The following is a 17,864-nucleotide window of genomic DNA, read 5'->3' on the forward strand; positions in this document are numbered from 1 at the left end:
GTCACAAATACACCAAAAATGAATCGACTGCACTACATAAACATGAAAAAAATGAACATCATGATTTTGATTTAAAAAAAAACCAAAATCTTAGCTCAAGACACCAACTACCAAAAATTATTAATCAAAGAAATGATGCACATAAAACAAGATGAATGTTCTGTGAATGATATAAAAAACCTCAGCCAAATTTACCAATAATTGATTAATTAGTTTATTCCAATCTACCTCTTATAATATCGTTTTATCGAAATTTCGTGGTAAATACATTGATTCTAATACTATGTTTTTAATAATGTTTGTAAGATATCTACTAATATGTTTTTATCTACTCTACGTATAATCATCATCATCTAACATAAAAAAGTGATATTTCATCGAAGTTTTATTATTTCATCCAAACAACCTACGTGCCTAAGAAATTAGAGAGAAAAAAAATATATATCTTATATTCAAATCCTATGGCTTCCTATAGCGTATTAAACTGTCGTTATTAAAAACAAAAATAGGAATTTATTCGATAATTATTTATAATTTTATATCTAGCAAAAGGATTTATTTGTACCCACTGTATGTTTAAAGTGTAAGTTTTTAAATATACGAAATAGTTATCTGGTGTTTACTCTATAAGATGAATGATCGTTAAATTGATTGAAATTTTAGTAGTTGCATGTGTTTTTTGTGCATGTTATTGCTTTTAGTTCACAAAATGGCTGTGTTCGGAGTGTGGTCAGGTTAAGTGTACTTCGTGTCTACGAGATAGAAAAAACAGCAACGTTAATGTGGAAGTGTCGAGGTTCGTTAAAATAAAATAAATATCTAACTACTAATTTTTCCTCTTCACTAATTAATTCTCAAAATTAATTGATGTTATTACCTTCAAGAAACCTTGATTCATCGATACATCGATTCACTCTTCCACTCGAATATTAAAAAAAATTTAATTTTATTTTTAAAGGTGCGAGCCCCGACCGCTTTCAATTGGCACACATCTAAAATTTAAGAAGAAATCCTGTTATTAATATGTTTTTTTTGTTTTTTCATCAAGGATTTTGCGAACAACTACAAACTGGTTTACAATTTACAAAAAAAATTATCATAAGAACACAAGCTGATCCCTATGCTTGTCTGACCCGTTCATAAATCAAAATAATTATTTATCAGTGCGCCACCTTGTAACCCATTTACAAACAACTGTTCACAAACATCACCAAAATTACTATATAAGAAATTGTATTTGATCATAATTTCAGTCCCATTCGATGAATACATAAGTATTTGAAAGTTCGGAAAATATATTAAAAGTTAGTTCACTTTGGTGTTTTATTGCCACGTTCCCAATAAATAACGCTCATAATATAGCCGGCAAAGACTACCTTAGGTCTTACTCAACAGCATCCTTATATTTCCGATAAATTTTGAACACTAATTAACGTACACCTAAACACACGCTTACTCTGCTGTTAATAAACTCATTTCACTAACTCGAAAGGTTTAATCCTCTTGGGTTTTTTCTCTATTCCTTTAATGTCAAACAACGAGATTTTCTCAAAATTGGAATGGCAACGAAGTGGTAGTTCATGACTCGTGACAAATTTTACTACAATTTGTTTAACAGTGTCTATATACAGTTCCTGCTTTTTCGAATGTACCAATGTGCACCTTGTTTTCGACCAGACGAGTATGAGGGTATGTTTATATTATTTATAAAATCATTTTTGTATAATGTTATTCGTTTTATGAGACAGAATCTCTATGGGCGATAGGTCAGGGTTTTGGAGACCCATTCTAACATTTGAATCTTGTGCTCAAACTATTTTAATGCTGGTTTTAACGCACATAACCCAATCTAGATGGAATTTAAAATCTTCCATCGATTTCAAAGTTACTTCCAACGTGGTTAACAAACATTCCAACTATAAATTTTGTATCTGCTCGACATCGATCCCCACAACATAATGGATTCCTAATCCTTTGAAATATATTGTTCATTTACCTTTAGTCCTTAGTAAACGATATTTATAAACAAAAACTTCTTACAGCATCATTACATATTGGATTCAATAGTCTATAATAAGCACGCCTATTCTTGTTTTATTTTTCCTTCTAAAGCTCGTTATTAGTGAATTTTTGGAGTTACTGAATTGTTTCTCTTGTGAAATTTTATTACGTTACTTGGCTCAACAATTTTAGTTTCCATATTTTCTTTCACAGTAAACTTGATATTTACTTATTATATGTATTAAGAATATCAAAACAAATGAGATATGATTTTGTCTAAGAGTGTTATCCTTTCACTTTTCAATTTAAACATGTTTTGAGTAAAATTCGAAATTTTTGTGAGTGTGCCATTTAAAACGGGAATAGCCTTATTATAATCGCCCAGCAAACGAAGTAACCAACTTCAATATAATGTCAAGATAACTGCCAAATTAGAGAATCTAACGATGTAATGTGAAAACTTGCCATTTAATATGATATTGGAGTTGGAGCTTTCACTTGATTCTACTAATGCTACTCTAACATTTTGTTACTTTAAGGAGGTTTATGAACAAAGTTGTAGAAAAAAGAAATAATTTTCAACAATACAAAATAAAATTGATGCATATCACTTTTCGGCACAATCATTTAAATTGGGCATTTATTGAACCTGTCTTGGCAAAAAGCAGGTTTTTATCAGTTCTCCAAGGTCTGGGCTGATGATTTCACACCACTATTTCAAGACCGTGTCATAGGGTATCAAATTTGAGCGATATGGGAGGTGACACCATATTTCCTACTTAAATTGAACGCAACGGGCTCGGTTATAGGTGGAAACGTGTAATCTTGTCAAAATATAGTAATAATTATCTGACTGGATGGTCTGACCACGCTCCAAGCTAAATCCTAGAATATCATCACCATAACTTTACGGGGAGGTTGCTTAACCTTAAATTTATATTTCTTTGGTGTTCCTACATCAAAGTTGCTTCATTGCTTGTAGGGCCGAAATTATGAAATAAATATTCCTCCTCCACTAAATATAATCGATCAATTGCTGGCCGGTATGCTAAAGAAATGTGGGACTGCGTAGGATTCGTGCGGCACTTAAGGAAACAAAGTTTTCCACAATATGTAGTCTCTAAATACTGCGGCTTTTAATTTTCTTTCTAATCGTTATATACGATTGGTTATTTCCTTATTCAAAGTATTGGTCAAACAGAATACCTCACGCATCTCAAAATATGAATACCAACTCGCTGTTCCTTTATTGGTCTCGTTGGGCGAAGTTCAAACTACTTTACGTTCGACTACACGTTTAGATTTAACCCACAGTTTGGCCAATTCAATTAAATTATACAGTTTAGCATTGGCCTTTGTGGATCTGGACACTTTAAGAAAATAGACCTCATATCGTTTGAAACCTTTGAAGAAAACTTCTGTTTGCATTTCTGGCTTTAAAATTTCAATATTCCTAACAAAACCACACAAAAATTTGAAAACAATTAATGAAACCTTTATTGGAATCGATAGAACAATCAGTATAATTCAATGTTTGAAGATGATTTCATGCAAATGTTGGCCGCGGCTCCGCTTTAGGTAGCCCATGCGCAAGGTCCAATTTTGGCACACTCTTTTCGACATATCGGCCAGTTTTTCACGAATAAATACTTCAATATTGACTTCCAGTGCGTCAATCGTTTATCCCTGTAGACATTAGCCTTAACATGAAATAGTCGAAACACGTTAGATCACACGATCTAAGCGGCCAATTGAGGGGCTACAGAACAGATGAACTGTTCACCGAAGGTGGCTCTCAATTTGGCCATTGTTTCGCGTGCCGTGTGGCATGTGGCACCGTCTTGTTGAAACCACATGTCAGGCATGTCTAATTCTTCCATTTTGGACAAAAATTTGTCAATTATCACACGGTAACGCTCGCCAGTCACAGTAACGTTCCGGTCATCGTCGCTTTTGAAGAAGTACGGCCCGATGATGCCACAGGCCCATAATACACACCAAACAGACACTTTTTCGGGATGCATTGGTAGCTCTTGCAATGCTTCTCGCTGGTCTTCATTCCAGATGCGGCAATTTTGCTTGTTGACGTATCCATTCAACCAGAAATGAGCTTCGTGGCTGAACACAAATTTTCGATAAAAAAATGGATTTCCCTCCAACTTTGCCAGAGCGCATTCACCAAATGTTAGACGTTGTGGGAGATCGTGTGGCTTCAATTCTTGCACCAGCCGTATCTTATAAGGTTTTACATTCAAATCCTCTCGCAAAATTTTCCAAGTAGTGGAGTAACAGAGACCCAATTGCTGCTAATGGCGGCGAATCGACATTTCACGGTCATCAGTAGCATTGGCGGATTCAGCCGCAATATTTTCTTCGGTCCTTACTGTAGAGTGTGAAAGAGAAACTAGGTTTTCACATCATATGTTGAATGAATTATTTATCAATGTTTTATTTTATTTTACCTTGATGCTTACAAACAGGACAAAGGACAGTGTACTTTTTGTTCTGATCAATGTAAATCTCAACTCATATATCATCCTCTCAAGTACTACTCATATTTAAATAATGTCATCATTTTCAGTTTCAGCGTTTACTAATTTTTTATATTTCACAGGGTTTAGAACGTAGATTAGAAAAATCGAAGTACGACTATAGAGACATGACCACGGATATTCGGTGAGTGTTCTCATCGACGAATTTTATTAGTTACTAGTTTTAGTATACTATATATATTTTTTATACTCAGTTTAGTAATTTAGCAATAAAGTTCGTATCATTATTTTTTGTTGATCTTATTTTATCATAAAAGGAAAACGTTTCGCGATTGTTGATATACCAGTCGCACCTCAATAAGCAAGCCAATAATTTTTTTTGGTTGTTAGATAGTAAAAAACTACTTAATTTTTTTACCGACGTGTAAAGTTTCATTTAATTGAAGGTAAAGTCAATTATAACACTTGATTTTGTCCAAGATAATAAATCGTGTAGCCAACTCATAACTTCCACACAGATGGCAATAATTGATATTGTTTCCTTCAATATGTAGCCAGGGATAATCTTCAGCTGGTTAGTTACAACCGTTCGAATGCTTTCTATGTCCCAAAATGACATTATTTAAAATGAGGTTTTAATTTAGGAATGGGAAAATGTCAGTACGACTCATGTCAAGTAAGTAAGGAAGTTGATTATCAACAGAAATATTTCTATAGACCAAAATTTGCTTATTGAAATTTCTGACAAGGTGCATTGTCAAGGTCTAAAATCTAATTGTTTTTGATCTTTGGTTTGATAAAAATGCTTTTTTACTATTCCTTCAATACAAACTCTTTGTGGATTATTCCATCCTAAAAAAGAAGTTTAATCAGCATGCATCTTTGATTTGCTAATTATTGCTATTTGGAGCCCTGGGAGTTTCGCCTTTTGGTTCCGGAAAGCACTCAAAAATCCTACTCTTGATGAAATTTTCATCAAGTCCAGGTACCTTTTTCTCCAGATATTGGAACCACTCCACCTCATTCCCAACACATTAGTTATTTAATGAACAGTTTTATGATCGAAATTCAACTGCTCGCCTATAATTCTGATTGTCAACCGATTATCTGCACGGACAAGTTCTCCGATTGTGTCGATATTTACATCAGAATAACGCGTCGGAGGTCGACCAGTCTCTTCGGAAACTTCCTCTTCCATTAGCATTATTGCCGTTTGTTTACAAAAAATTTGATTGGATGTTTTACGAAACGGTTTTGTCTCCTTTTTTTTAAATATAAATTATACTATCCTGCTTTTTCAGTTTTCTGATATTCTTATGTATCGTAATATTATATTAAGCAGTTTTGTATACTCTTCCATAATGGATGTTTTTGATTAGTTAATTTGATATCGAGGTCAGGACTTCTACTGTTTTTGAGTTTTGTCATTTCCTGTGTTACCTAAGTTGACCATTCTTTTGAGAGTCAAAATCAGGATAACTGAGTTATGGTAACGATATGGTGGCGATGTAATAATGGAGGATAGAGAGGTTAGTTGAAACATAAAATATCACTTAACCGTAGAAATTCTTTGTTGTTATTCTATTTCTATTTAAGCTACAGTTTCTTATTAAATTACAATTTTGTTTGAGTTACCATATGCCATTTACATAGACCATTTATTATTTTTATAAATACTTTTAAAAATATGTATATCTTATACGAGAAAGTATCCGTTAAAAGACAATCACTACTTGAAACTTGGAAAAAAATCATTATTACACCTCGTTAACTTGCTACAACTGAATTTTAAATTATAAAACGTAAATAGACGAGTGAAATGTACCTGTCTGTACGGGAGTTTGGTTTAAACAGGGTACCAGACGTAAACTGAGCCCTTTTTGTACCCCATTCGTTTTTTTCTCTGGAAAATAAATTATTTGCAAATAAAACAAAAGAAGAAAACATTTCAATTCCAAAGTATCTTTATAAATAATCATGGTAGTCAGAATCGTCTGAACTAGAGTCTTCATTTGATTGAATTATGAAGGTTTGTAAAGAGAGTGATACCGCATACTCATCTTCTTCCTTGATAACATGTTCAACACAGTTTTTCCAAAGCTGTAGGCGGTCTGCTGCTAAAACTTTCTTTACGAGTTCTACAACCTCTTTACTCAGTTCTGGAGACTGATTACAATTTTTGATTTTACATTTGCCCATATTAACTCTATAGCGTTAAATATGCAATAACAGGAATAGAAATATTTACTTCAGACATAAATGCTAAAATTTGAGCTTTTTTACTACTACTATTTGGTTAGGTTAGGCAGATATTAATATAGCATAAGGCAAGAAACCGTCTTTGCTTCCATGTGTGTACTATTATAATGCGATTCTCTTCAGAGCCAGAACCCAACCGAAATTTACTTTATCGTGACTGTCAAACCATGTTTCATCCAGATGAATTATGTGTCTATTAGAACTTTTATCTGACGCAAATAATCTTGTCGCCATCGAATCCTCAACGATTCGGTTATTGCCATCCGTTTATTCAGTTTTTTGTGTTTAGAACCAAATGCTGACAAAACTTGACGCAATGTTTCTAAACTGGTATAATTGTATTCTGGATAATTTGCTACCTTTTGTTGTATTACCCCGTTCTCCTTATATAAACTATAAATTGTTCTACGTATAGAATCTTGAGTAGCTTTGTCAACTGATTTCAGTTTTTCGGTTTTGTGAATGATCCAAGGCAACCCCTTTCGTGAATACTCGATAAAATTTATTTACTCTGGTTATTTCAACAATTCTTATTATGATTGCATTATCATTTTTTGAACGTTCGAATATATTTATTCCTGAGTTTGTACATCTAAATCTTTATTATGGCCGAGAAAAACTAAATAAATATTTTTATCAACTAATAGAGCAGATATGGAAACAAAACAAAATCCTAGTGGAGTGGAGCACAGGCATAATAACACCAATATTTAAAAATAAAGGCAATAAAGAGATATGTGAGAATTATAGAGCCATAACCCTGCTAAATATCGCCTACAAAATCTTGCAAATTTAATAAACAAAAGATTGAAAGAACTAGGGAATTATCAAAAAGGCTTTAGACCAGGAAGATCAACTATCGACGTAATCCACATTCTAGAGCAAATACGAGGTCTGGCTATTAATTAACAAGACTGCGCGCCTAGATGGCGCCCTAGACGGGTGGGGTAAAAAACGAGTAGTGCGTTGGGTATCTAGATATCTTGTCTATGCACGTCACAGAACACGTTTCCGTCACTCTTATAACCGTGCCGAAAACCTTGTGCGACGAAAAACAGGTGCAACGTATCAATCTCAAATTTCTCGTTAAATTGAAAAAAAACTCCGACTGAGTGCTATAAATTGTTACAAGAGGCCTATGGGGACTACTCTCTATATCATGCGTGTGTTTTTGAGTGGTGTTAGCGCTTTAATGAGCGCCAAGAGAGCACTGAAGTCGACAAAAGTCTGTGCGAAGTTGGTACCAAAAAATCTGACTCATAACCAAAAGCTCTCGCGTCAACGGATCTGCTCATATTTCCTTGAAAGGTTAAAAAAAGTTAATGATTTTTATAATAAAACCCTTTTTCGTAACCAGTCCCGTTATTTAATAACCAGATCTTGAAATAAAAAGGCAGTGGAATATAATAGAAACATACATATAGTTTTTATTGACTTCAGAAGTGCTTTCGATTCAATAAAAAGAGAAAATAACAAAACAACTAGAAAGACAAGGAATTCCAGAAAAATTAAAGAGTATTAATAGAAATAATACTGAATCAGAGTGACGTTAAAGTGAGATTATAATACGTACTCTAAGGGCGTATTTATATTAATCAATGACCTTTATCATGAATATCAAAATAAGGATAAAATCAATTTAGAACTTTGAGAAGAAAAAAAAAATTAATTTTTTCTTTGGTTACCACAGAAATTGAAGAAATTTATATATATATATATATATATATATATATATATATATATATATATATACAGAGTGAGTTTTATGTATCACAGAAACGGCCGGTATTATGGTGATATTTTTCCTTGTTCCGCAAAAACAATGAACTTTGTTATTTCAAATGGATTACCCTATATATTATATGTTTTTAGAAATCCTTGAGAAATACTGATTATTTTTCATGTAATAGTGTCTATACCTAAATGCCATAATTTCGGAGTTTAAAAATGATGATTCAATGTTTAAATCAGTGTCAGATGTGTTATACAAAATTCGTTTCAAAAGATATGGGGGATATGAGTTTTCATAAAAAAGTTCGTAAAGTATTTTAATGCTTTTTTTTGTATGAAAAATTAGATTAGAAATTTTGAGGACTCTATTTTTCATCTGTTTGATTAAATTAATTTTAGTGTTACGTGGGTGATATGAATGATAATTACAGAACTTATTGGTTTCCTATACCAGTCAATAAAAATTTCAATATCTTCGTTTCTTGTGAATTTAGTATTAAGAAAAAATAACGATTTTTCCAGTGTTCTCCTTTTCTATACTTAACTTTATGTAGAAATCAAAACTATTGAAGTAAAATAGTAAATTATCAATTTCATTATATGGAAGGGATAAAATTGTATCATCTCTATACTTTTTAATGAAGAATAATATGAAGGGTAAAACAGGTATTACAAGTCCAAAATATAATCCATTACATGATCTGCTAATATAGGGGATATTGAAGACCCTATTGGTGTTCCAAAAATTTGTTGGTAATTTTTATTATTATAAGAGAAATATGTATTGTTAAAAATTAATGTTTCTAATAAATTAATAAAGTCTTTTATATAATAATCATTGTGATAATCATAAGATTTAATCAAAATTTCAGTTAACCAATTTGTAGGGGGTTCGATGGGAGTGTTAATGGATGTTACAATGGGTCTAGCTGATAGAGTAGGTTTATCAATTTTTAGTAAACAGTAGAATTTAGCAGAAATACCCTTATAGTTTGATAATTTCCTCTGAGTTTCTTTAACAATTTGTTTTTTGTTCAAGACTTTATTAATTTGTTACAATTATTAGTTGTTTTTAGAGTTGGATCATTAGTAAGTTCTTTGTATGATATATTATTTTACATCAGTTCTTTGGATAAATCTAAATATTGTTGTTTCTCCATAATGACTGTGACATTACCTTTGTCAGAAGGTATGACTATTCAATTTGGATTTTCTTTTAAAAAATTTTTGGTTTCATGTAATAGATGTTTAAAAATTGTTTTGATTCATGAAGGTGGTTAGTTAATTGTTGGTTGCTTTGGCTATATTTCTGATTCATTTTGTATGAAAGAAAATATGTAATCAATATTGACTAATATAGTTTAAATTGAAATATCTTTGGTAATTATAGGTTTAATACTGAATTTAGACCCTAACGATACAAACTGTAAAATATCCTTAGGTATCTCTGTATTTGAAATATTTTTAATCCAATTATCTTGGGTTTTGAGAACTGAATTGATTTTTTTGTAAATAATAATATTAAGTTCATTCTTTTGTTTGTTTTTAATTTTATGAAATAATTTATTATAAATAACAAGTTTGAATATTGTTTTTTAATTACAAACAATTTCATTATTTAAAAGCTTATATACTAACCTATTATAGATGTAATAACTATTGTTGGTGTCTTGTTTCTTGTCTTTTTCAATATGCTTGATATTATTCTGTAGGAAAATGGGAAGAATATTCTTGTTTCGACATTGTAGTAGAAAGCATCTTCTGTTATGTTCTTTCGCCATTTCCATTTTGATTATGGACCATGATTTTAAAATTTTAACAAAAACAAATTGACCATATGTTCTTGAGGTGGTTTTTAAGTATCCCATATTTATATGTGATTTGTAACGACGTTTTTGCCAGCTTGAGCATGTTCATAGTGGTTTGTGGCAAAATTAAAACACCAAAGTGGACTAACTCTAATATATTTCCCCGCTTTCGAATACTTATGTATTCATCGTCTGAGAATTAATTAGTTGAGAATTACGGCGATTTAAATTTGGTTGATTTTCTTAAAAAACTTTTAATTCTTTGTTTTCGAAAAATAATATTCAAATTGACGCTTGATAGAAATCATAATCAATTAATATAAATTAATAATTTAATGTGTTTCAAAGGAATCAACGAAATTTAAAGCAATTAATTCCCAGGCGATAAATGCATAAGTATTCGAAAGCTCGGAAAATATATTAAAGTTAGTCCACTTTGGTGTTTTATTACCACGTTCCCAATAAATAACCGCTCAATATAGCTGGCAAAGACTTCTTTACAATTCACATATATAAATATATACATTGTTCCATATATATAATGTCAGATCGTTGTTGGGGTGTAGAACAATAATATCAAGTTCGCGAAACGATTTCCAAAAATTACAACAATGTACAATTTTAATTAATGTTTGACAGAAGAAGCAGAAGTACTACAAAAAACAACCCAACTCCAAGTTTGCATGGGGTCACTAAATGAGAAGAACTACTATTACTAATGATATGCTTTACTTAAGATGTAATTTCTCATTATGTCGTAGAAACTAAGTTTACAAATTGTTCCTCACTTTTCAATAAAAGAAAGTTGTAATGGACACAATCACAATAAAGTAACAGGCTCACTATACTATTCGCTCCGATGCTAACGAAGTTAATTAAAGTGTATGCCCCCATACTTGTGGAACTTCGTGCGTCCCCATACTTTATCGTACGTCGACTCCTTTCAGACTGGCCATAATCCGACAAGTTGATTGGATTTGAAATTGAGTGAGACGAGACAAAGTAACGCGAAGTGAAGTGAAGTGTTCTCTACACTCTCTTATGCAGTTAACTTTGACCAACTTTGCGAGTAATGTAGTGGACGTATAAAGATCTCACTTAAATTTATGTAAAGTATAAACAAACATCATGCTTAATTGACGAGCTTCATAAATATCAGATTTATAACTTATAATTATAGAATAAGTGGTAAGCCTATAAGTTCTCACTAAACCTTTCTAAGTACAAGTACAGGATAACCAATCTAAACGATATAATCAAAACACATTCCTTTTAGGAAAACATTATTCGGAATGGAATAATGAAAAATTATTTACTAAAAAAAATATTACAATTATGTACAGGGTATCAAACATAAGATGACCCTTATACTTATCTGAAAACCTGTAAAAGTTATCAAAAAATTTCAATCATAAAAGTTGTTTGTATTTAAAAGAATTTTTAGATTATTGACTTCTGGATTATACAGGGTGTTCCAATTCTTCAGAATCGACATCAACTTTGGAATTTTAAATAGAACACCCTATATTTTATTGCTTTTTTGATTTAGTGGTAAAAACAAAGGTAACTTTCATGAGACCGACCTATTTAATGTCCCCACGGTTTAGGAAATATTTGAGATTATTTGAATTTTTATTGAAAAATCATTATATTTGGAAAATTTCGCAAAATAAAAATGAGGCTAACTGGGATCATTTACAAAATTAATTTTCAAACACGAAACTTGGATTTATTAAATTTTCATGATTTTCGAGTCTAGAATTATACTGGGTGTCTTTTTTTACTGTATGAGTTACGAATTTTGTAAATAACTAAATCTCATTTTTTTTTAAAATGACACGCCTAGTATATTATACCTTTAATAGAATGCACATAAAAATAAGTATCATTTCTTATGCCAATATATAATGGTTGTGGAATTATTTGACTTTTCCTCATTTTTTCGTCTATTTTATATTGAAAATGATGTAACACATTGAGTATTGCATTTTTGATAAAAAAAACTAAATAGAAAAAGTTTATCATAAACAAAAAACTATAAAATTATTGTACCCTTAAACAAATATGTTTGACAGGAATAATCCAAAGAAACATTTCATCTACATCTCGAGAGATTTGAAGATGAATATGCAAAAAATTAATAAAATATACTCAATTAAAATACCTGAATTATTTTGAAAAACTATGCTTCGTCCAAAGCGGAGTCATTTGGTTTTAACCAGCGTTTCATTGTCACAGGTCACAATAACTAATTTCGAACGCAACGCAACACAAAACAAAACCATTGCACTAATCACGGGCGGCGTATGGTTCAGAGATAACACCGCGGACCCCCATACGTATACTCGCGGACGCCCAGGGGATCCGCAGACCAAGGTTGGGAATCACTGATCTAAACATATAAAAGAAATCTACTTATTAAGCATAATGTAACGTAAGAACTTGAGAGTTGAAACTTTTGCTACTGGTTTAGAGACGTTCACATTCCTGTCCATAAATATAAATAATAACCTATTTTATGAGCGCATTAAATTCACTAGATAGTGCTACTCATTTAAAACGTATATATATATATATATATATATATATATATATATATATATATATATATATATATATATATATATATATATAGATATAACCACGATTTAATAATAATTTTTTATTATTTTACATATGTAAATTGTTACTACGACATAATCACAATAAAAAATTATGTATAGTTAGTAAAAAAAATTCCTTTGATCTAATAATATTGACATTTTTTGTTAGATATTATGCGTTTCATTTCTCATATCCTGTCTGAATTATGATAGAAATAAGAAATAGTAATTTCTGTACATCCAATCATTTATATTAGAGATAATTTAATCCAACTCACAGCTCGCGGAAAAAAATTTAATTTTAATACTTGTTATTCCACATAAAACAATTTACGTAGAGTGAAACCTAATATGCAGCCATTGTAATTGTTCAGTCGTCTACAAAGCATTTTCAAAAATATTAATTAGGTATGCTAAAAATCTTTATAATATGAAAAATGCATTAAAAAATTATAATTTTTTGATTCGACCTTACGTGCTCTTCTGTAATTCCAAGAGTTTTTTAGCAGGTCGCCAACGCAGAAGAAAATTATGTCATGCCAAGACCTAAAATTGAATTATTGTATTACTACAGATAGAAGAAATTTTTAGTTGTATATTTCAGTTAGTTTTCTTTCATCTATTCATTTAGAAAAAATAATATGTAGCAATTAATTATTTATTTAACTCTCTTTACCGTAATAATTATTATTTATGATGAATCTATCTATTTTTATCGTGTTAATGACCTATTAGTCTATTTTCTAAATACTGAGATGTCTGTCCTATGTTATCAACTTCACAATCATTATAAGATACTGGATATTACTTCTTTTGCTTTTGGGTATTTTAGATTTTAGTACCACTAAAGATTTGAATCATGTCTTATCATATTTATTGAAATAATTTGATAGTTGTTGGGAAAGTCCTTGTATATAAGGTAAGGAAAAATATTTTATGTTTTGATGTTTTGTTTCTTGATTGATTATAGTTTGTGTCAGAAGTTTTTGTCCACCTTGTAGTTAGCGTCATATCCAACAAATAACAACAATACGATTTTTGCATTCTCTAATAATTTTTATTGAATAATCGTCATCACATGTGAAGTGGAAGAAGGACAGTGTTTTTTGACTTTCCTATCCAATTCGTCCCACAACTCTATCGGATGAGGTCGCGCGATTGTGACGGCCAAATTATTACTTTCGGTACGTTCTTCCTTCCCAATTCTTTCAAATCCTCTTTGTACAGCTCCAAGGAATGTTTGGCATCGTTGTAATGATAAATTTTCTACCGATCAGGCGCTGGCCAGAACATACTACATTGTATTTTAATATTTATAACTTTTTTTTAAATCACTTCAATTTTAACCAGGTCTCTAGTCAAACTTATTACAAAATCTTATACCAAAAAACCTCAAACTTTGACTCATCACTCCATAAAACTTTCTCCCGCTCATCATGCATCCAATTTGTATGACCTTCAGTCCACTATAACATCTTAATTTTATTTTAACGTCTTAAAATAGGTTCCTTTTCTGCCACCCTTCCAAAAAAGCCAGCTTCTCTCAATCTTCTCTTTTCTGTAGAAATACTCAAAGACAGATCCTTAGGTTCATTAACATGAGTTGCTATCTCTAAACCAGTCAGTTCTCGATCACGTTTACTGATCAATACATTTAACTATAGCAGTTGTGGGTTTTAAAAGCCCCTTGCACGTATTTCTCCAAAGCTGGAGGTGGATTTATATTTCTTTCTTTCTTCTTCTTCAAAAGACAAAATACCCAATGAACACAATGGAGTGTATGAAATTCCCGGCTAGGATTGTTCCCGTTCCTATATTGGCCAGATAAATCGACGTATTTCCGTTAGAGTCAAGGAGCACTTGATATTCCTCATTAATTCCCTTCATTCTTGCCCAACATCGTGTCCATACCGGACACACAATTGTGTATATAACCAAACCACCACGCAGCTCCGCTCCTTCAAGTCCAGGATAATTCGAGAAGCTATCGAAATAGAGAAACGTCCAAACTGTCTGAACACAAGAGATGATAACCTGATATTACCGGCAAATTTGAAACATCTTCTTCATCCACTTCGTTCCAATGCCACTCCGGCTAACAACAACATTTCCTATACAACCCCCCGAGAAGCCGATCTCTGCACATTTATTTCCCCTCCCGCCAATAATATACTTTCCACGCGCGCTAAAACCCCAAAACTCGTCAAGAGGTCCCCTATAATCACAAGATCCAGGCGTATAGCTCCCCAGTTAGCTCAAGACCAGCGGTGAGTGTGTTCTTGATGCTCTTCATTTCCTCGGTGAAATTCCAAGGAGTAGGCAGATTGAGATCTTGGAATCAACCGAAAAAAAGAGGTGATTCGTTGCGTGGAGTAGGCAGAGTGAGACCACGGAATCGGATCACTTCTTACCAATGTACGAATAATCACACTATCCCACCCCCACCCTTCTCTTGATAATGGCTCCAAAGTAGAAAACGTCAAGAATTTTCGAAATTTCAACGTGGTTCAACGCTAGAACTAGTTTTTGCTTATATTGTATTTTTGTATTGTATTTTCAGTTGTTCAGTTTATATTGTCGTTGTAACTTTCTTAAATAAATAATTTTTAAAAAAGCTTTTACCGAGTGTGAAAAGTTAAGTAGCGCATTTATTAACATTCCTGTGAAATACTGGGACTCTTGGTTGAGGGAATCTCAATTCGAAATCTGTTGGCTCATAAGAAGAGGAATTCCAAGAGAATATTGGTAGTTCCAGATTCAATTCAACTAGATCGCAAAAGCAGAACTCTTGATGTAAGTACTTTATGTTGTATAGAGATTATAATTATTTTAATTTATTCAGAAAGTTCTGATAACTCCGATTCTGACCCAAAAACTTCCGTTAATCAATAAATAAATATAATATTATCAAAAACTGAACAATTATTAGATAAATTTCACGTAATACCTACAGATCACGTAGTACCTCAATTAAAAAAAGGAATATCTGGACATGATTCCAAAATTTCACGGTGAATATGCCTACTACCTAGATTTATAGAAATCTCCGAAAAGTTTTATAATACAGTAGATTTAGTAGACTTCCAAAACGAATATTTGATGTCTAGTATTTTGTCTAAAATTAAAGGCCAAGCAGAAGTAAATATTTCAGCATGTATAGCATATCTAACTGGCAAAATTTAAAAGATGCTCTATTAAATACTTATGCAGATAAACGAGACATTTACGCGTTGAGTATATAAATTTCCGAACTTAAACGAAAGAAATTAAAGCTTTTCTCGGACTTTCTAAACTTACTAAACCTTTAACTAATGCAGTAATTAACGTAAACGTTCTTGATTATATTGTTGTGACACATGCAAAAATTTATTATTAAATGTCCCCATTTTACAATATCCGGACTTTTCCCGTCCATTTAATCTCACAACTGATGCCAGCAATGTTGCTTTGGGCGTTGTTCTTATCCAAGGGAAAATCGGAAATGATTTACCTAGCAGAACACTCAATGATTCTGAAGCGAACTACGTAAATAGTAACAGATCACAAGCCACTTCAGTTGCTATTTTCCTTAAAAGACCCCAATTCTAAATTAATTAGATGGAGGTTAAAATTCGATTATTATATAATATATAAAAAAGACGTATTGAACCCTAATAGTGGCTGTTTATCGCGGATTCAGTTAAATATGAAAAATTTATTAGTTTATATGGAATAATTTAATGACTCACTCTTAAATACTACGAAAAATAAGAAAATAGAAACCGAATCACTTTCGGAATCTGCAGTAACTGTAGCAAAAAATCCAATTATAATCTCTGAAGTTAATTTTGAACAGCTACACCAACCATTATTTAATTATATGAAACTAGAGAAAGAATTTTAGTACAATTTTCTAAAAACAAACAACAAAATCTCTTGTATGAAAAAATCAGCACCGTTATACACCAATTTCGAATTCCAATTACCAATTACAACTACCAATTTTCAATTTCAAATTTCCCATTTCCAAATATCAGTTTAAGTAAATTTTTATAAGATGATGTAATATTTTGAAAAATTTAATTGTCAACTATAATAATGATATTGTAATTAAATTAGTGGTTGAATTTCCAAACTTGTATTTGTGATATTACTTATTTCTTTCTGCAATCACTATACATATAAAAACATTATACATAGTCATATTATTTGTTTCCAATAGGTACAGATTGTAATATTATCAAGTTATGTTACATTGTGTGAATGTGAATATTCGTCTGGCATTTAGTATGAAAATAAAATATAACTTGTCAAATTTCGTTTCATTTATTCCAAACCATAGAACGGAGATGTGATTGTGATCGTCGATCGAGGATCTAAATAGACTAAATTCCGGATTCTGTCTACATTATATCGGTTTTCTGCTGCTTTGCGCAATGAATGTTACTTGAGTAAGGTTACTCAACATATTAACACGTACTTCGCCTTCTTCCAGTGTTAACGTATCGAAAGCTACGTTGGGAGTCATATTGACCTTTGTTTTAAATGTTATCCTAAGCACGCATATCCACAATTTTGTTTTGGAAGGTGGAGTATCTCACTTGTTCAAAATACTGCGCAAACTTAGAAATAGTTTTCTAAAAAAGTCCACGAGACCCAAGTGTTACTGTCTCTAATTAATAGCCATTTAGAATGTGTAACTGAGTGAATTAAAGTGTTAGAACAGTGAAGATATTGGCAAAATCATGACCTCTAAAGAAAAAATTCAACTCGTAAACGAGTTCCACAAACCTGTTCTAATAAATTATTCTCGTCGTCGTACCGCCATTGAGGGATTAGGTGACTTGTGGCAAATGGATTTAGCACAAATGCGATCCAATGCACCTAAAAATCAAAATTACATCGATCTCTGAAAATTAAGACAGGAAGAGATTAGTCGTGCATTCTCGGATATACTCGCTGATACTTAACGAAAAATCTACAGTCTACAG

At 31.7% G+C, this 17,864-nt stretch overlaps 1 protein-coding gene across 3 annotated transcripts in view; it reads left to right on the plus strand.

Moving 5' to 3' along the window:
• LOC130445710 (nuclear distribution protein nudE homolog 1-A) overlaps positions 1-17,188 on the plus strand; it is a 38,255-nt gene extending 21,067 nt beyond the window's left edge. Inside the window, exons 7-8 of one of the 3 annotated variants that reach the window (XM_056781533.1) lie at positions 4,616-4,677; positions 10,931-17,188. In XM_056781533.1, the coding sequence (XP_056637511.1) occupies positions 4,616-4,677; positions 10,931-10,991 (123 nt within the window). In that variant the 3' untranslated portion in view covers positions 10,992-17,188. Of the gene's footprint in view, positions 1-701; positions 797-4,615; positions 4,783-10,930 lie in introns of those variants that run through there. The other 2 variants (XM_056781535.1, XM_056781534.1) reach the window with 2 other exon arrangements.
• Positions 17,189-17,864: the final 676 nt, after the last annotated feature.

Source organism: Diorhabda sublineata, chromosome 6, assembly GCF_026230105.1.
Source record: "Diorhabda sublineata isolate icDioSubl1.1 chromosome 6, icDioSubl1.1, whole genome shotgun sequence".
NCBI lineage: Eukaryota > Metazoa > Arthropoda > Insecta > Coleoptera > Chrysomelidae > Diorhabda > Diorhabda sublineata.